The 20,474-nt window shown below is 46.0% G+C and overlaps 2 protein-coding genes across 6 annotated transcripts; one reads left to right on the forward strand and one right to left on the reverse strand.

The window, feature by feature from the left end:
- Positions 1-781: 781 nt before the first annotated feature.
- On the reverse strand, positions 782-3,303 carry CDCA3 (cell division cycle associated 3). The gene is made up of 5 exons (XM_044678311.1): positions 3,184-3,303; positions 2,204-2,348; positions 1,475-1,765; positions 1,219-1,322; positions 782-1,109 (listed from the first exon to the last, which is right to left on the reverse strand). The coding sequence occupies exons 1-5, from the start codon at positions 3,301-3,303 to the stop codon at positions 960-962; spliced, it is 810 nt and encodes a 269-aa protein (XP_044534246.1). The 3' UTR covers positions 782-959.
- A 1,265-nt stretch (positions 3,304-4,568) lies between these two features.
- USP5 (ubiquitin specific peptidase 5) lies at positions 4,569-19,296 on the forward strand. Of its 5 annotated transcripts, none has more exons than XM_044679927.1 (20): positions 4,569-4,679; positions 8,462-8,587; positions 8,833-8,899; positions 9,092-9,222; positions 9,382-9,527; positions 9,815-9,999; positions 10,559-10,653; positions 11,052-11,245; positions 12,063-12,134; positions 12,677-12,764; positions 12,867-12,992; positions 13,390-13,543; positions 13,880-14,054; positions 14,590-14,678; positions 16,404-16,595; positions 17,070-17,213; positions 17,300-17,445; positions 17,653-17,806; positions 18,127-18,211; positions 18,841-19,296. In XM_044679927.1, the coding sequence occupies exons 1-20, from the start codon at positions 4,569-4,571 to the stop codon at positions 18,932-18,934; spliced, it is 2,574 nt and encodes an 857-aa protein (XP_044535862.1). In that variant the 3' UTR covers positions 18,935-19,296. The 5 variants fall into 5 exon arrangements, with proteins under 5 accessions (XP_044535862.1, XP_044535863.1, XP_044535865.1 ...); XM_044679928.1 differs by having other exon boundaries at positions 16,404-16,526; XM_044679930.1 differs by lacking the exon at positions 12,063-12,134.
- The last annotated feature ends 1,178 nt before the right edge of the window (positions 19,297-20,474 follow it).

The following is a 20,474-nucleotide window of genomic DNA, read 5'->3' on the forward strand; positions in this document are numbered from 1 at the left end:
AGGCCTAGAGATGGGAGGTCCTGGGTTCAAATCTGGTCTCAGACACTTCCTAGCTGTGTGACCTGGGTAAGTCACTTGACCCCCATTGCCTAGCTCTTACCACTCTTCTGCCTTAGAACCAATACACAATATTGATTCTGAGGTAGAAGGTAAGGGTTTAAAAAAAAGAGCTTACTGCCAAGAGGGATTATAAAAGGGCTATAAAGAAATGCAGACAATTCTTGGCCCCAAGGAGCTTACAATCCAATGAGAGACACATAAATGACTAGATATATTCTAAGCAGCTATGAATTGAACTAAGTCTTAAAGGAAGTCAGGGAGATTTAAAAAGATGAGGAAAGTGTGTTCTGGACAAAGGGGACAGCCAATATAAAGGCTCAAAGATGGGACACAGTGTGGGTACACACGTGTAGGTCTGACCCAGCTAGATCACAGAGTGTACACAAAAGCAATATGGACAAAAACTGGAAATGTAGGAAGGGGACATGTGAAAAGACTTAAATGCTAAGAATGTCCTATTTTAACTTGAGGGCAATAGGGAAACATTGGAATTTATAGGACAGGAGAATAAGAAGTCAGACTTTAGGGGGAAAATTCACTTTAGCAGCCGAGTGGAGAAGATAGATTAGTAAAGGAAAGAGACTTAAGGCATAGGCTGTTCCCTGACTTTTCTTCAATTCTTGAGTCTTTTGATAAGCGCTTTTAACTTTTTCAACATTTTCTTTAATATAAATCATACATACTTCAAATACACACTGTACAAAGTGGAGATGGGGGAATTATCTTGAACACAGAAATATGGAGAGCATGAAGATAACAGCTGACAAGATATGCTCTCTGTCAGAGCTGATTACTTCAGTTTTGTGGGGAGGTGAGATGAACAAATGGGTTCATTTCTTGGCCATTAGGAGAGGAGATAAAATGAAGCATCAAAGTCTAGGAGCAGAACAAATTAGGCTCTAGTTCTCAACCAAGGAACAATGCTGGTTTTCTTTGTTATGACCCTGATCCCAGGCCCATCCAGTGATCTTCAGAGGGTGTCCAGTTACCAGAATAGCCCCTTCTTTCCGATCTCCCATATTCTCACTCAGCACTGTAGAACGTTTACTCTATAGGGGAAGGAGAGGAGAGACTTAATAGAAGCAATTCCAGACAAAGAAGCTGCTTTGCTAAGGACCAAACTACTCAGTAAACCCCCTTTCTCCCCACAACCTTTACCTGCCGAGGCATCAGGGGACCAGGGGAATTATCATCCTGCAGGGTGGTGAGGGGTGATCTCCCTAGGACCTTGCTAGCAGGTTTCCTTCTAGGGGGCTTAGAACCTGAATGGTGGTAGGGTGAAGGGAGAAATAAAAATCAGAGTTGTCCTACAGATACTCACCTCCAACATAGGTCACTCCCTTCGTTACATGAGGAGTCTTTCCCTCTGAAGGGAAACTTGTTTGCTACTTTTTCTCCCACTAGTATCTTGTACCTGAAGAACAAGGAGTCTCAGAGCCTCTCAAGAACTTATCAGGGTCCTGGCTGGTCATTCGAGGTGCTGGAGGCTGTTCTGTTACTTCTGTAGTGTTTGTCTGTTTTCGGGAAACCTCAATTTGGCTCAGGGAGGTTGGTGGTATTTGGCGTTCAAGGGAGAGTGGAGACAAGTCCTGCTCAGGCTGGGATGAAAACTTCACAGGTAGGGCTGGTTCAGTAGAATGCTCTGGCTTAGAGGCTTCAGCCCCAAAGGCCTCACTAAGCTGCTTTACCAGCTGGTTTGAAGGGTCTGGAAGAGACAAGCTGGAAATAAGAACTGTTTCCAGACTCTTTGTCAGTCATACAACAAGAGCATAGAGGGTAAGTCTTGTGACCTAGTCACTGGAGCAGGAATTTTAAAGTTTTGGTGTGTGTTATGGAATAATTTTTTAATGTATAAAATATATAGGACTACAAAGAAAACCAATTATATTGAAATGAAGTCTTCAAAATATTTTTTAAAGAGTTCACTGATCAGCCCAAAGTTAGATAAGGATCCAATCATGAAGGGACAAAAATTCATGGGATAGAAAGATATAGGGGGAGGGGTGAAGATGGGGAAGGGAGGAAAAGAGAAATCTTCGTTCCTTTAGAAAGAAGGATAAGAGTTTTGGATAGGGGGTTGTGGGGATAGTTTTATGTGAAATGGCTCTAACAGATCTGTGTTGGTCCTGGGTGTCATACTCACCCACAGTGCTGGTTTTCATGGGTGTTCGGATAATGCCAAATGTGGGAGAACGGGGATCTGAGCCCTGAGGTTGTTGTATGTATTTGATCCCCACTTTCTGCTGCTGTTCCTTGGCAGAGGGACTTAGTTGTGGTGAGCTCTCCACCTGCCAATATGACATAGAACCTAGGCCAGTTCTCAGGCCTAGGGTGGCCCCTACCTCCTCTCTTGTGCTTCCCAACAATATAATTGCATCAACTGAAGATTCACATGATAGATCCCTTTGTAGGCACTACTATCACCCTTTGTAGATAGATAGACAGATAGCTAGTTAGATAAAAGAAAGCTCAGAGAGATTAGATGACTTGTTCATGGTCACCAGGGGTAGATGTTGGCAAAGTGGACAGAGTTCAAATCCAGCCTCAGACACTTACTTGCTGTGTCACCCAGGGCAAGACATTTAACCTCTGTTTGATTCAGTTTCCTCCTCTGTAAAAGGGGATAATAATAGTACCAACCTCTTGGGATTGCAGTGAGGAATATATGAAATCTTCTGTAAAGCACTTAGCATAGCACCTTGGTACACAGCAAGCACAAAATAATCGTTAACTATTATAGAAGATAATTATGGTCACAACATGCAGATGTTGGAATTTTTGTGATTGAGACTTAGGTCTCTTGTTTCCAAATCCAGTGGAACTACCCTCTAGTCCATCTAGGGTAGAATGGAAAAGAACTCTCACTTTGAAGTCAGAAAGACCTGGGTTTACCTCCCGGGTTTTGCTATGATACCACCTTGAGCTAATTCATTTCACCTCTCTGAGCCTCAGTTTCCTCAACTATAAAATGAGTAAACTGGATCAAACAGTTCCACACTCGGGGATAGGGCTTGGGTTGCTCATCTCCCAGGGGTGGGGAGCACAAGGAGCCCCTTTACACCTACAGCCCAAAGGGATCTAGGGCAGACTGGGGGCCCTTCAAGCTTCCCACCTTCCCAGTACCTGGATGGGGGTGCGCAGAATGCCTGCGCTGGGAGAACGAGGATCTGTTACGTGTGCCAGGTGCTTGTTGCAGGGCGCAGGACCCGCCGGGGTGGCCGGGATGCTCTTGGCCGAGCCCATCCTCACTGCTCCGCTGGTCAGCGGCCCGCGAGGCCGGGAGGAGGGGAGGACCTAGTAGGAGAAAAGGGTCGCTCAGGGATCTGACTCGTACCCCGCGCCACTTCACTCCCACGCCAAGGGGATTGACCTTTGGCTTCTGACCTGCCTTGGTTCCCAGGAGTGAAGGCCCGAGCGCCGTCCAGACTGAGAGTCCCGGCGGAGAAATTAAGGATTTTAGTTGGAAGGAGATGGTCTTCTCAAATCCGAAAACACGCTCACTTTCCGAGTTCAGGGATCGCCTGCAGATCTGTTACCATTCGGTCCCAAATTCTAAAAGTTGCGTTTCAAACCTCCCGCCACGCCCCCATGCTACCTCTGATTGGCTGAACTTCCTGTACGTGAGACGCCTCTTGCCAATCTGGGCGTTCATTGGGCCTGCGGGCTGTCTGTCGAACGCATCACTGGGGCCAATGGGCATTTAAAACGGGACTCTGGTCCAGAAAGCCCACCTACTATAGTGAAAACCCTTAGATCTTTTTCGAGGTTAACCTTTGATTAAATGACTTTTTCTCGAATTCATGCCGGCTGACATTCCGTGAATCCCTCAAAAAGCGTTAATGAACTGTTTCGTGTTGGCTATCACTTAGTATTTTAACGGGGAACAGAAGACTTAAAAATTATGGATAAAATATGAATGAAAAGACAGAGCAAGCTTTGCCAAGTTAATTTTCCCCCTTGCCCCCTTCCCCCCAAAAAAGGTTATTCTATTGCATCTATTGGATAGGGCTACATCAATCATGTATCTCCTAAGGTTTCCTCCTCCTTAGAAAATGCTTTTCAAATGCCTGGAAAGAAGCTATTCTCTCAATCCTTCCATTTTTTTCGATTAGGCCATTCCCAGTAAACGTTTCACGGATTGATTAGTTAAAATATCTGTCAATTACTTGAAAAGTAGATTTGGATTGGTCAGCTGAAGGCGCGTGAGGGGTCGACAGAGGTGGCATAGTCAGGAGAGCAAAAACTTCGCTACCGGCCTCGCAATCCTATAAGCATTCTTTCTCTGGGGGTCGTGGATTGGCTAAGCCAGCTGCCAATTGCTGTAGGAATGATTTTCATTGGTTTCCATATAAAGTAGGGGAGAGCAATTTTACCTAACCGCCAGCCGCGCGCGTCGCTTTTTAGTGCGCGTGCGCTCAGAGTGGTTTACGGATTGGTGGAGGGAGTAGGGGCGAGGAACGGTGGGAGTCGCGGGAGCCGTTCTGTGTGGAAGCGCTGCTGCCGGTGTCATGGCGGAGCTGAGTGAGGAGGCGCTGCTATCTGTATTACCGACTATCCGGGTCCCCAAGGCCGGAGATCGGGTTCACAAAGACGAGTGCGCCTTCTCCTTCGACACACCGGTAAGCCCACTCCCCATGCCTGCGGCGAGCATCGCCCTGGTCATTCTGCCGGGGCCTGCACGACCGGGACTATCGCAAGGCACTATGGGATTTGTAGTCCTCCGCGCCCTCCTCCGCCGTTAATACTCACGAGCAAAAGGACTGTAAGCGACTACCACCCCCAAGTGCCCCTTATTCAACCCTTCTTTTCCCTGTCCTGTGGAGCACTCTGGGGGTTGTAGTTGCCCATGCCTTTCTCTGTCATTGCAAGCCTCAGGTGCACCCGAGCCAAAGGACTACATCTCCCGAGTGGTCCTGGCGACCAGCTGGAGAGTTCTCGCTGGGCGCGTGGGGCCCATCGGGAGTGGTAGTCTGCTGGGAGGTTTGCCTTTTCTCCCTTCCCCCCTTCTTCCCACACCCACCCAGGCTGCCATGGGGGTAGCTTTAGTAGTGCACTGCGCCTACCCCAGGTGCTGGTTCACTTTAGGATCAGTGATTGAGTAGGCCTGCCACCTTATGGGGAGGGGCTCATATTGGATCATGAAATGCAAGTGTTTCCTATCCACTGGCAAAGACTCATCCTTATTCCCCTTACCTCCCCTCCCTCTCTCTCCCCACTACTGTTATTGCTCCCCGAGTAAGGCCCGGAAAGACGGCTCGTCTCGAAGAAATGCAAAAGAATCTTACTCATCTCCAGTCCCGACTTAGATACTTCACAAAGCCACCACCACCCACACACTATGCTACATACTAATCACCCAGTGCCTCTTTTCCTGCTTGTATTTCATTCTCAACCAGAGATATCCAAGAACAGAGCATTGTGCAGTGTAATGGCAGTCTAATGGTGAAGGCTTAGAATGAGAAGGCAGTAAACTGGGTGTGTTCTCTCTTTCTCTGTAGCTCTTGGGCCTTGCCTTGAGGTGTTCAATCAAGACTAGCTCATATTTGAAATCGGCAAGTCAGAGTGGAAGGCCCTCATTATATGCATCATCAGGGCTTAAAATAGATAGTTCTCTGTTCTGAAGCTTTTATCTAATGCCTTAGTGCAGTTTTTATCAATTGTGATTTTGCGGTCTGGAGATCCCTGGAGCTTGTCTTTGACAGGTGATGGGAGAGGATTCCTCAGACTCGAACTCTAGAGACCTTTTTTTGCATTGTGAAAACCACACGACTTTTATTTCTAGAGCAGAAATTGAATAATGAATTCTATGATGCTTACTTAGTGTAACTGTTAGGCCTCTCCCTTTTCAGATTATAGGGTTTGAATAGTTATTTGTTTATATGTTAAAAGTGGAAGTTGAACTTCTTGAAGGCAGGGACTGATTTTGTTTTGTCATTTTATCCTCAGATAGCATAGGTAGCACCTTGTGTGTAATAAGAATTATATGTTATTAATACTTGTTGAATTCATAGATTGGGTGAAGATCCTACTTTCAAAGCAAAGGTTTTAACTCTGAGACTGATGCGTTTTTTTTTTTTTTAATGTTCTCATCAACTTCTGTCAATTTCTGTTCTTGATGGCTTAAAAAACCCAGAAAGGACACTCTCTGTCTTTTGACAGCTAAATCCTTTTAAGGAACTGGCAGCTCTAGATAAAGAAACTAACAAAGCTTCCTTTACCCAGAACAAATATGGCCCACTTTGTGGAGCATTGTGGCCTCCTCTCTGGATAGGTTTAGTTGTTCCCATTTGGGGTGAGGGTGGGGACAGTGAAACGGGTTTAGTTTGTTTCTCCCATGGGAAAAGGCTATCAGGAATATTGTGAACCATACAGTAGTGTTAGGTTCAGATCTCTGCAAGGGCCTAGGATTTTCTTTGACCTATTCCTTGTAATATGAGGATTTTATAAAGCTATAAAAGTCCTTATTCTGAGGTTACACCTGTTGCTCCCTAGAGTATGTATACATCGTCATCACCCTCAATTTTCTCTTCCATTTTCTCCATCACTCGACCTCAAAGGAAACCTATTTTTCCTCCTCAGATATGCACAGATTGAATTGGAAACTTGTCTTTCCCAGTATTTTTCTCTAGTGCATACATTGGTGACTTTTCAGAAAAGATAGCCTTGGAAATGGATGTGATTTCTTTGGGTGGGAGGCCCTGGTGGATTCTGATAATTTTGAGCAGTCTCTGGGAAGGGAGGAGGATTTTGCAGATAAGGAATGCTAGATTATCTAAGCTTCAGATTTTGGACATCTGAGATTTCCTAGTGCTTTGTGGAGTCACAATTCATCCAGCTCCCCACTATAGTATATTCTCTAAGGTTTAGTTCCTTTTGGTCAGATTTTTCTAGAGATATGAACCTCAATTTAGTTTCAAAGAAACAGTTCCCTAATCTGTCCTGCCATCCTGGCCATTTCTGAAGAAACCTTGTGGGTAAAAACCAAGGATATTTGAGTCTAAAAGGAGTAAAAGGGCTCTAGAGATGTAGACTTTGTATTTATACGGAGTCCAACATTTTGGAAAGCACACTCCTAAGACTATCTTAATCTTTGATATGGGATGGACAGTCATAGTTTAGTCTATATTACAAGCTTTGTTTCTGTTAGAATTTCTGTTGAAAAATATTATAATAAGCCTCTGATTTTTGCTTATAATTATATCATAAAATGCAAGTTTCATTTTGTTTCTTTAGCATTCCTGCTTTTGACTTCAAGCAATATTGACTAATCATAAACTATTTTCATTTTGTTTTCCATAGGGAATTCTGTAGCTTTCGTTCTGGAGTATAGATTGTCAGTGCTTTCAGATTTCTTTACAATAATGTCTTTTCATTTAAAAAAACAAAATAGTATTTTATTTGGGGGTTTTAATTCTTTTGAGACCACCTGAGGAAATATCCATTTGCCTACTAACATCAACATTCTCATTATACAGTTTTTAATCCAGCTTGTTAAATTAGGGATGCATGGTTAATTTGGCTTGAATTTGTAGTAATTATTTTGCTTTTGACCTCTTAAAAGCAAACTATGAATTAGTTTTCCCAGCACTAAATTTGAAATTAACTTCCTAAGTTGTCATTGCTTTTGATAGGTAATTCATGAATAATTTCTCTTAAGATTTCCATTTTAAATGGCAAATAGGAATTAGAATGGATCTGTATATTTATATTTCTATAGCCAGCCAAGTAAAGGAGAAACCATTAGTACATGAATATAATGATTATAATCTAATGGCTTTGATATCTAAGCACAGAAATATAGGTGTAGGCTCCATTTTTTCCTTAATAAAGAGCATAATTTTAACATTTTTTAAAAAAAGTATGATAGTTTTCCTAGGAAACTGTTTTAGACTATATTGGTTCCTAACTTTCTAAATCTTATGTGTATAATTTTATAGTGTGTTCATTTATAGAGGTATGTGTATGTATTCACAAGTACTTTTGTTTCTATATTTATTTTATAATGGACTTTGGTATCCTGTGATATTTCCTTCTTTTCTTTCAAATGTACACTGTTTTGTCTCAGTCCACAATGTAATACTACAGTACATTGTATTGTTTTCAGGTCAAAGGATGTATAAAACATTCAGGGATTAATATTTGAGAAAGATGTTCTCTATATTTTATTAGAATACAAATCTTTGTAGGTTTACTAAGCTGAACCATTATAGTTTTTTGGTATATGATTGCTTTGGGTTACTATTTAAAAACTAACCCCCCTCATTCATGTCAGTCTGACATAGATCTAAAAATAGCCTGGTTCAGTTAAATAATATTAGAATCTCAATATGGATTCTCATCCCTTTGGGAAACCCATATGGCCAGCTTTCCCTTCCCTCTGTTCCTATCTCCCATCTCTTAGGAGTCCGAGGGTGGTCTCTACATTTGCATGAATACCTTCCTGGGCTTTGGGAAACAGTATGTTGAGAAGCACTACTGCAGGACTGGCCAGCGGGTCTACCTTCACCTCCAAAGGACCCGCCGTCCGGTAAGATGAATGGGCACGAGCAGGGTGAAGTCACTTTCATGTTAGGCCCTCAGAGCCTGGCCATTTGAATTGCTTTCAAGAATCTTTTCTCTTTGCGCTTTCTGTTCTTATTCTTGTTTCTCAGGTTTTTTTCTTTTCACTCAGTGAATTTTTCCCTGCTCAGTTCTTTCCTCCCATTTTCTACAAAACACTGTATTTATTCCTATGGTCCTGGCATTGACCCTGATCTCCTTGCCTCATTGTAGAAAGAAGATGATAGCACTTCAGGTACTGGAGATCCTCCCAGGAAGAAGCCTACTCGCTTAGCTATTGGTGAGCATTTTGCACAGCATCATCCCCTTATTCTCTTTACTAGAATAGCCCATTTGCTCTCATTGCTATGAAGACTGCCCTAAAGAAGGGGCACTCAGTTTTGGAGCAGGTGGGAGGGTCAGGGGTCTAGGCCCCTCTGGGATGCCAAGCCTCAGCTGTTTCCCTCTTTGTCCTTTCCTCTCTGCTTACCAGGTGTGGAAGGTGGCTTTGACATCACAGAGAAATATGAATACGATGAGGATGTGAAGATTGTCATTTTACCCGACTACCTGGAGATTGCCCGAGATGGGCTGGGAGGGCTGCCTGAAATGGTCAGAGATCGGGTATGGACATCCCCCCTGCCACATTGGCACCAGAGAGCTTAAGGCTGGTGGGGGATGCGAGGGTCTGGGGAAGGCTGCTGGGAAAAAGGTAGAGCAGCATACAGAGCTAGGCGTCCAGTTCTGCCTCTGATGTTGGTGCCCTTCTGTCTGCTCTCCCAGATCACCAGTGCAGTGGAGGCCCTGCTGGCAGCAGACTCGGCCTCACGGAAACAGGAGGTGCAGGCTTGGGATGGGGAGGTGCGGCAAGTCTCCAAGCACGCCTTCAATCTCAAGCAGCTGGAGAATCCTGCCCGAATCCCTCCCTGGTGAGACCTAGCCCTGTGGCTTCCACAGACAGCATAGCGTCTCAGTGGGGAAAGAGAGGGCACTCCTCCAGGTTTGGAGCTGGTAGGGAAAAAGAATTAGGGGAGAGGGGGCAGCTACAGCAAAGAGGGGAGATCAGGGGCGAGTAAGTGTCCTTGTTGTCTTCATTGTATAAATACACATTTGGGAATGCACAAAGAAATTTTGTTGGTGGGGAGGTTTAGGCTGCCATAGCCCACTTGAGGTTTCAAAGGGAAAGCTCAGCCTTTTCCTTGTTCTGTTTTGGCAGTGGCTGGAAATGTTCCAAGTGTGATATGCGGGAAAACCTGTGGCTCAACATGACGGATGGTTCCATACTCTGTGGTCGTCGATACTTTGATGGCAGTGGGGGCAATAACCACGCAGTGGAACATTACAAAGAAACTGGCTACCCTTTGGCAGTCAAGCTAGGCACCATCACACCTGATGGTGCAGGTATGGCCCCTCCACCTTCCTCTTATGTCCATCTTCCTTTGCTTTAACAGACCCTTAGTTTTAGCGACTCTTCTGTTTCTTCAAGAAATCCAGCAGGGGCTCACAGGTGATCTTTACTTTGAGATACTGGCTACCTTGCATGCCTGGAATGCTCCCCTTCCTCATCTCTACCTCCTGGCTTCCCAAGATCCCTTCAAATCTCAGCTAAAATTCCAGCTTCTACAAGAAGCCTTTCCTGATCCCCCTTCCTGAAAATATTTTCTAGTAGTTTGCGTATATGATCTTATTTGTAAGTAGTTGTTTGCATGTTGTCTGCCATTAGATTGTAAACTGCTTGAGAACCATTTTCCTCTTTTTTAAACCCAAGCTCTTAGCACAGTGCCTGGCATATCAAAAGTATTTAATACATGTTTGTCTAGTTGGCTTGAGGTTCTGGGAGGGTGTCCTAAATAAATTTTGTCATTCCATCCCATGAGGGCTTCTTCCCCTTTGGAATCAGAGAGGCTGAGAGCAAATCCATTCTCCCCATTGGTAATGGCATTCCTTCTTTTTTGCCCAGATGTTTACTCATATGATGAAGATGATATGGTTCTGGATCCCAACCTGGCAGAGCACCTAGCCCATTTTGGTATTGACATGCTGAAGATGCAGAAGGTGAGCAAGCTGTTTCCCATAGCTTCTTCTCTTCACCCCCACCACCCCTCAACCACAGTGAGACCTGGAACTTAGATTGGGGGTGGCCTGGGGCTTGAGCTCTGGCCTCAAGCAGCTGGCATTGAGAGAGAATGCTTTAGGATCAACCACCTCTACTAGGTGGACAGGGTTTGGTATTTCCTCTGAAAAACTTCTGTCTAGGATCAAGGATTATCTTTTTCATTCCTTGATTCACATAGAAGCTAGATGACTGTCTCAGATTTCTGTTTCATGTTCCATGGAGGAGATGGAGAATCTCTGAGATTCCATGGCTTGCGCTCTTATGTTGTGCACTATATATAGTAGGAACAAAGAGAAAATGATGGCTCCCAAAGCTCACTTGCCCATTCCCACTCCAGACAGACAAAACAATGACGGAGCTGGAGATAGATATGAACCAGCGGATTGGTGAATGGGAGCTGATCCAGGAGTCCAGCGTGCAGCTCAAACCCCTCTATGGTCCCAGTTACACTGGCATCCGAAACTTAGGCAATAGTTGTTACCTCAACTCCGTGGTTCAAGTGCTCTTCAGCATCCCTGACTTCCAGAGGAAGTGAGTGTTTCCCTCCCCTAAGAACTTTATTTGGCCATTTTGCTTAAGGGCTCTGGACTTCAGTATCTCTCATCTTCCATTTCACAGCCTGCTTGATTCTCTCCTTCTTCAGATTATCCTCAGCCCCCCTACCTCGATTTGCATTCTGTTCAAATCTCAGAATGATTCCTCAGAAGCTTACTGTGACTCTGCAGGCCCCAAGCATTATAAAGGGATAGAATTGAATAAGATGAGTAACAGTCCCCAAGCCCCTATGACCCCTCTGTATAATTCCCCTCTCTCTCAGGACCTAGATCTTGTGCTTAAGCAGAGAATCCATCTTTATTGGCCTTGTGTAGGATTTAGCCTAAAATTGGATTATCTGACAAACAAAGCCATTAGGCCAGAAAGGGCTGAGGGTTTGGGTTGCTATAAGATGAAATATTAAAACACTGCCAGGAATTTAGTCTAATTTGCTAAAGAGGATACACAATGAAAAACAGTTGGAAAACATTTACAATGCAGCATACCAACAAATACAAATCAAGGTGGTACAAATTGTATATACAGATTGCCAATTCTAAACCCTCCTTTTCTCCTTTCTCTTTTGAAAGAGTTGCCAGAGAGTCACCTTGCATTGAGACTAGGAAGGCCCATCCTATCCTGTTAGGCAGTTTTTCTGGGCTCCAAAGTCCATTTTCACTTGGGGAGAGTTCCTTCTGAGTATCTCTTTCTATGGAATCCTCTTCTGGCTTTTTCTCTAACTCACTCGTAGCCACTGACTTTCCCCTTAGTCTTGTCTGGCCTGGAGAGTTATAAGCATTCTCTTGGCCCCTAGGTACGTGGACAAGTTGGAAAAGATCTTCCAGAATGCACCGTCGGACCCTACCCAGGACTTCAGCACCCAGGTGTATGTGGCTGAGCCCTGGGGTGGAAGAGATGGAAGGGCCTGGGGTTAGATTTTTGTCATGGCTCCTAGGGACTGAGTGGAATGGTGGGGATTGGGGGAGATGATGGGGCATCATTGTTTATTTGCCTCTTAGAGATGTTTCAAGTTGATAGAGTTCTTGATGAGACTAATAGCAAGGACCCAAGAGGAACCATAGCTTAGATTTACTTAGGACTTTGCAATTTGAAAAAATTTTCCTTAAAACATTCTAATGAATTGGGTGAGGCCGGGGTTATTATGCTCATTTTACAGCCTAGGGAGGTTAGTTGGATTGCCCAGGGTCACACAGCTTCTGAGATTGAAGTTGGAATTCATTCTGGCATCGTCTGGCTCTTAGGCCTGTTCTTTTTCCCATACCACTCTGCTTTTTGTAAAGTTTTTAGAACCCTGGAGTAAGGTGCCTAAGGAGAGGCTGTGTGTTGTATGTGTGACAGTTGGTGCCCATGGGCTGTGTGTTGAGTGTGACAGTTGGAGTCTGTGTTGACTCTTGGGCGTTATCACAGAGCCAAGTTGGGTCACGGCCTTCTCTCGGGAGAGTATTCCAAGCCAGCACCAGAATCTGGAGATGGGGAACAAGTGCCAGAGCAAAAGGTGAGTTTGGTTCTCTCCCTTGGAAGGAAGGGATGGTCTCTGGGAGATTCTTGGAGTGGAGAACTTTGAGCACCAACTGAGCTACTTTTCTACTCCCTTCAGGGAATTCAGGATGGCATTGCTCCTCGAATGTTCAAGTCCCTCATTGGCAAAGGCCACCCAGAGTTCTCTACCAACCGGCAGCAGGATGCCCAGGAGTTCTTCCTTCATTTTATAAATATGGTTGAGGTAAAAGAGGGACTCTTGACTAAGAGAAGGGAAGAGAATGAGCTGAGGGTGGGTAAAGCAGCCCTCCTCCAGGACTTAACTTCTTTTTCTGTCAGTCATCCTAACTCCCTTAACTTGGCAGTTCTCCCTGTGTCTAGAGCATCTGAGGAATAGAGTGAAGGGATACATAGCCCCTGCTATCAGGGACATTACTGCCTAATTGGCAAGACATTTTACTTGCAGAGAAGCACAGGTGCCCCTCAGTGTTGGTGAGGTTTACTAGGGAAGGCCCCCCCCCCCCCACTTCACCCTTGTATCACTGAAGGCCTTGGTGGGCTTCCCTTTCCTCTCTAGGCCCTCATTCCCTATCTTGGATCCCTCAATCCTTCCTCCTCCCTGCCTTCCCATTTCCCTTCAGAGGAACTGCCGAAGCTCAGAAAACCCAAATGAGGTATTCCGATTCCTGGTGGAAGAGAAGATCAAGTGCCTGGCCACAGAGAAGGTCAAGTACACGCAGCGAGTGGACTATATTATGCAGCTGCCTGTACCCATGGATGCAGCCCTTAACAAAGGTTGGGAGAGCAATATGGATGAAGTAGCCCACTTGGACCCTACATGCCCCTGGGATGAGAGGAGGCAGTGATGTTAGGCGCACGTTTTGGGGCAGCTGAGGTGGGCAGGTAGTGATCTAAGGGTGGGGCCCCTTGGGGTCAGGCATGATTGACCTTCCTTAATCCTCTGTTCAGAGTCTGTTAGAAGGCAGGAAGGGTTTATGTGCCTTCATTTTTCTTCCCTACAGGGCCATTAAACTTTGGTGGAGAAGGGAGCCAGAGTAGGCTCTGGGAGGGACAGGCTAGGGGAGGGAAGTGTAAATGAGCTGACCAGAACAACTGACTTTGTGCCCCCAGAGGAGCTTTTGGAGTATGAGGAGAGGAAACGCCAAGCAGAAGAGGAGAAGCAGCCTCTGCCAGAGCTGGTTCGGGCCCAGGTGCCTTTTAGTTCCTGCCTGGAGGCCTTTGGAGCTCCTGAGCAGGTGGATGACTTCTGGAGCACAGCCCTGCAGGCTAAATCTGTGGCTGTCAAGTGAGTCTCATTTGCACCAGGCCCATGGATATAATGTTTAGAGTCTTGTTCCAGGGATCTCATTGTCCATGGCTGGTATTTCTGTTCAGAATCCATTGAGATTGGGAGTCTGTTCTAAGGCCCCAACATGAAGTGCCTTCATGCACACATATACACACCAGGTTGGGCTTTTTCGGTGTTTTCTGCACTGCCTTCTCACAGATAGGAACCAGGCCAGGAGCTTTATCCCTACATTCTATCATGACATCTTTAATTCAGCCATATTGTTTGGGCTTGTGAAAAGAATTCAGGCTGCTGCAGGCTAGTACAATTTCAGACTGCTGTTGTTCCTACCCATTTATATTCACTGCTCATGTCCCTCCTTTAGGATTTTTCAGTTGCCTTTAGAAGCATGAGCAGCTTTCTTGAGGGGAGGCATTTTTGTAAGGCAGTAGCCTTCTTGACGAAGAACAACTGAATTTCAGAGAGGAATGTCTCAGGAATAGGAAAGGGAAAGCCTGGGATTCCTCATGTATAGAGCCTTTCTCTTACTTAGGACAACACGATTCGCCTCGTTCCCTGACTACCTGGTCATCCAGATCAAGAAGTTTACGTTTGGCTTGGACTGGGTGCCCAAAAAGCTAGGTATGTGGCCTTGTCCATCTTAGCCAATGAGTCCCTTTATTTTACTTAGCTCTACTCTGTTGAGAGAAAGGAGAAGGGCCTCAGGTGGTGGCGGCAAGTGACAACAATTTTTGTTTTTTAAAAAGTGCATGTAGAGGGGGCATCTGGGTAGCTCAGTGGATTGAGAACCAGGCCTAGAGACAGGAGGTCCTAGGTTCAAATCTGGCCTCAGACACTTCCCAGCTGTGTGACCCTGGGCAAGTCACTTGGCCCCCATTGCCTACCCTTACCACTCTTCTGCCTTGGAGCCAATACACAGTATTGACTCCAAGACAGAAGGTAAGGGTTAAAAAAAAAAAAGTGCATGTAGAACAACTAAAAAGAATTTTTTAAAACTAGGGATGGAGGCTAGGTGATGGGATAGTGAGGGTTAAGAGAAAGTAAGGTTGTGATTGAGTTTTAAAACTTGAAAACATGTCTAGAGGAAGGCCATGGGAATGAAAGGCAGAGCCAAATTGAGATAAGAGAGACAGGCAGTTTTAAGGCACAAGAAGTGTGGGAGAGGGAGATAGGAAGACACATTAAGAAGATAGATTTAGGACTGGAAGGGACATTAAGAGATCATTAAATTGGGTAGCTCAGTGGATTGAGAGCCAGGCCTAGAGATGGGAGGTTAGGTTCAGATCTGGCCTCAGACACTTCCTAGCTGTGTGACTCTGGGCAAGTCACTTGACCCACATTGCCTAGCCCTGTAACAAATTAAAAAAAAAATAATATAGAAGGATATATAAAAATATTAGGATTTAAAAAAAAAGAGAGAGAGATCATTAAATCCACCCCGTCATTTTATAGATGAGGAAACTTGATTAGAGATAGAAAGGGGTGTGCTCAGGTTCACAAATAGTAAGTAGCACAATTGAGATTTGAATTCAGATCTTGTGATGCCAAACATAGCTTTTTCCATTCCTCCCTGATGCCTGTCTCATAATGTTGACTTAAAAACATTCAGTAGAGAGCACCAGGCCCGGAGTTGGGAGGGACCTGGGTTCAAATCTGGTCTCAGGTACATCCTAACTGGGCAAGTGGCTTAGCCTTTATTGCTCTTCTGGGTTAGAATTGATACCAAAATAGAAAGGGTTTAAACAAATTCTTGTGAAAAGTCAGCTGTGTTGAAGGAAAGGTTCAGAAGTTCCTGCTGGACAAAGCAGAAGGAGGGTTTTGTGAGGAATGGTTGGAGGTTCTGGGAGGTATTAGATATCTAAAGAGCTATTATATAGAAAGAGAATTAAATGTAGCTGGGTAGCTCCAGAAGGCAGAATTATTCTCAGTAGGTGGAAATTCTAGGGAAGCAGGTAAAGGGAGATTTCCCAACCTTTGTTGAGGCCAGGCACTCTCTTGTCTCTGCAAGTGTCTAGGCATTATGGAATGGTTTAATCAGAGAACCTCAAAGGTCCTTTCTAATGCTTAGGATTATATGGTTCTAGTCCAGATTTCTCATTTTACAGATTATCTTTTCTCTGAGGGTCAGTCCCCAAAAGTAGCTGTCATTTAGTGAAAGAACCAAGAGGAGAATTTGGGGTTCCTGACTCGAGGGTTTTTTCTACAATGTTGTGCTATTCCACTTTGATTTAGTCCTTGCCTAAAAGTAGTTCCAGTGTTTGAGTAAATGCCGGGTCCCCCTCAGAGGACTTGTTGAGGTTAAACTGCTGGGAGCTCTGAAGTCACCTACCCGCTATGTGGTTCCAGATGTATCTATCGAGATGCCTGAGGAGCTGGATATCTCACAGCTTCGGGGGGCAGGGCTGCAGCCTGGAGAGGAGGAGCTCCCTGACATTGCTCCACCCCTGGTCACCCCAGATGAACCCAAAGGTAGCCTTGGTTTCTATGGAAACGAAGATGAAGACTCCTTCTGCTCCCCTCACTTCTCCTCTCCGACATGTTAGTGACTCTTCTTCCTGCCTGCCTTCTTGACCTTGCTAACGGTTGGGGAAGGGAGGCTGCACCTTGCCCCCTCCCTGGCCCTTTCTTCCTCTCTGTACTTTGCCTGTCGGTCCTCCCTTTTGCATTCCCCTTTTCCTATGTGTTAGAGAACCCCTTCCCACAGTTTTTGTTTGGGGAAGTAGGGATACTCCTCTGGGTGGATGGAAGGGGGTCTTGTTAGTTGTGCGCGCACCCAGTATCTCTGCCTCAAGGCAGTAGGAGGAGGTAGCTGTGGTTCAGGAATGGGATGGGAGTCACCTCGATTTGTTTGTTGGGCATATTGAACCCATAGTAGGTTGGTGAGAAAGTCTGGGAATATGTGCAGCGGAAGGGAGGGGTTAAAAGAATGGGGGGAAGGCCTGGGAGGAAGGATGGAGGGAAGGCAGTGTTCAGGGAGCTGGATGACACCTGTCTATGCCCCACCCCCTACAGCACCCATGTTGGATGAATCTGTCATCATTCAGCTGGTGGAGATGGGCTTCCCCATGGATGCCTGCCGCAAAGCTGTCTACTACACTGGCAACAGTGGGGCTGAAGCTGCTATGAACTGGGTCATGTCTCATATGGATGATCCAGGTATAAAGGAGGGTGTGAGAAAGTGGGGGGTCAAGGGGCAGGGATTCTTGACCCATTCCACCTATCAACACTCCACCCACCTGCAGACTTTGCAAACCCACTTGTCCTGCCTGGCTCCAGTGGTCCTGGCTCCACCAGCACCGTGGCTGACCCCCCATCAGAAGACTGCGTGGCTACTATTGTCTCCATGGGCTTCTCCCGGGACCAGGCCATGAAAGCACTTCGGGCTACGGTAGAGGCTGTGTGGGCTGGGAGGGTGGAGGAGGGGGAAAGAGGCAGTGTGGGAAGGGAGATTACACAGTGGGTGAAAGGAAAGCTCTTTGTACCAAGGGAATTCTTGGAGCTTTCCCTGTCTTGTCAGTGTTCCTGCCTCACTTGCAATCCTTGCCATGTAATTTTGGTGGGGGAAAAAAAACACCTTACCTTTCCTCTTTCCCAGAACAACAATCTTGAACGGGCCGTGGATTGGATTTTTAGCCACATCGATGACCTGGACGCAGAGGCTGCTATGGACATTTCAGAGGGGCGCTCAGCTGCAGATTCCATCTCTGAATCTGTGCCTGTGGGGCCCAAAGTCCGAGATGGTCCTGGAAGTGAGTCTCTCTGAGGAAAGGGGCCCTGTTGCTTGTCTCAGAACAGTCCCTAGTGTCTACCCTAGACCTCCCCACTAGAAACTCGACCTTTTATTGGGGCTAAAAGCTCCTTCTGTTGTCTGTCTTTAAGATTGGGAGTGGATGGCTTGGAAGCTAATTTAATACCATGGTCTGTGACATACTCGCCTATAAATCATGTCTTGATTTTCAGTCTTTTGGGTGGGTCATAAGAAACAGAAAATTTGTTGGGGTCTTAGGGAGTGTGACTCAGATTCCTCCCTTATTCCTCCTGATTCTTTCCTCAAATTTTTCTTTCCTAGAATATCAGCTCTTTGCCTTCATCAGTCACATGGGTACCTCTACCATGTGTGGTCACTATGTCTGCCATATCAAGAAAGAGGGCAGGTAAGAAACTAATTGGGGGTAAGGGCAAAGGTGGTTTGGAAAAAGAAAAAGGGGGCGGGTCATCATTTATTTGGGTGGAAGGAGGGAAAATTGATAATGCTAGAGCTGGAAGAAAACCCTAAAAATAAAAAGAGTATCAATGAAACACTCAGAAGTGCACTAGTGAATGTTCAGGAGATGCTGAAGCTGGGGAGTTTTGTTACTATTGTGTAAGATGTCAATAAGTACACAATTTCATATTCAGTCCTCCTCTTTGAACAGAAATGGTCATTTAGTGTTTTCTTTTTTAACTGATCATAATAAAAGGGGGAGAGGAGAAATAGGGAGTTTGGAATTATTGGAAAATTCCATGGCTGAAAGGTCATTGTATGGGAGAGCCAGGAGTGGAAGGTTATGTCTAAAGCAGGAGTGCCTTGAAATGCCATCTGTGGGTCCTGGCTGTGGAGCTGTGGTTGCTGGAAATAGTCATATCTGGCCATAGGCTGGGGCTGAGGCACAGAAAGTTGGGGATTACTATACCAGCTCTCTAGGCTCATTTCTTAGTCATTCCTCCAAGTGGCACAGAAATGTCATTGGTGCAGCAAAAAACCCAGTTCACCCATCTTCTCCTCTTCCTTCCTTGCCTGCAGGTGGGTTATCTACAATGATCAGAAAGTATGTGCCTCGGAGAAGCCACCCAAGGACCTGGGCTATATTTACTTCTACCAGAGAGTGACCAGCTAAGAGCCTGCACTCTGCCTCACCTCTTCCTGAAAGTGGGGGCCACGCAGTGGTGGCACCACAGACCAACTGGCATGAGGAGGGGCTGGACAGAGAAAGGAAACCCAGTTCTCCTCCTCGATTCCCTTCTCTTCCTATCCCTTATAGCACGCTTGAGGCAGGCCTTGAGGGACTGGCTGAGTTAAGGGGAGAGCTGGAATGCAGGGGTCACCCCTCCAGACTGAGGGGGGAGGGGGAGGGGGGATGGACCTTCCTTCTGTAATGAGATCTCCTCAGTTCCCCATCCTTCTTCCACACCCTTTTCCACTCTGCTTTTGATTCTCAGTGTAACCTTGCTCAGGCCCTTCAAGGGAGAGAGAGAGAGAGAGAGAGAGAGAGAGAGAGAGAAAGAGAGAGAGAGAGAGAGAGAGAGTGTGTATGTGTGTGTGTGTGTACGTGTGTACGTGTGTGTGTGTGTGTGTGTTATTGTGAGTGTGTTAGAGCGAGTGCGGGTGGAAGAGAGTACATGTGTGAGTGTGAGTGCACCACGGTTTAGGGATGGGGCAATTCTTTGTCTCTCTCTTTGCCCCTCCCCCCCCCATTTCCCCTTATTCCATCTTTGTGTACCTTCCCTTATGGGTGGGGTAAGGAAAAGTGGGGGGATGTTGGGGAGTTCTCCCCATCCCTGTGCTACTGGTCTTTTCCCACACACCTCTCCTCTAGAAAATGCCAAAACACCAGATGTGAATAAAAGTCTAAAGGGTGACATGTGTATGGTGACATCCATTTGGAACTGACTTCTTGCCATCTTCTCTAGCCCCCAAGAATGAGGCCCTCGTAGGGAAGGGCCTCCTCCCCTTACCATCCATGTCATGCTGGCTTCAGTTGTCCAGATGTCCAGCAGGCTCTTGGGTGAAGATTGCCAGCCCCATTCCACAGAGAGCACACTCCATTAGAATTCCTTCATGCCATGGGATCCAAGTAGGGTCTGGTGGGGGAAGCTAGAGGACCAGTAGGCCCAAGGACCAAAGCTACTTTGCCTGAGATCCTGCTGAGCCCCCAGCATCCCATTACTAAGGTGAGGCCCAGCAGCATCCTTCCCTCCAGGCCTTTGTTGCCTGGCACCCTTTATATGGTCTGCTGGTGAGGGCAGAGCTGAGATTGGCCATGTACTAGCTAGAGGAAGGAGCTATGGCAGACCTGCTCCCAGCTATTAGGTCCCAGGAATTGACTGAGCAGAATCTGGCATTCTAGGAACTGAGTCATCTTAACCCCTTGAAAGTTAACATCCAATTTCTACAAGCTTTTGCCAGCCTTCAAGGGGGAAATCCCCTTTCCCAAGGGTGTCACCAACTGAGGAGGAAGTAGTTTAATTCTGCCCCCTGACCCTCAGCTGACATTGCAAAGATGCAGGTGGAATGGAATGTGACGGTGGGTAAGTCACCTCACCTCTCCTGGCCTCGGTTTACTCTCCTGCAAAATGGGGTTGTACTAGACAAGTTCCAAAATCCCATTTTGCCCCTGCCCTATCCTGTAACGGGGGTAAGAAGGAGCGCAGCTCATG

Source organism: Gracilinanus agilis, chromosome 5 (genome assembly GCF_016433145.1).
Source record: "Gracilinanus agilis isolate LMUSP501 chromosome 5, AgileGrace, whole genome shotgun sequence".
Taxonomy (NCBI): Eukaryota; Metazoa; Chordata; class Mammalia; order Didelphimorphia; family Didelphidae; genus Gracilinanus; species Gracilinanus agilis.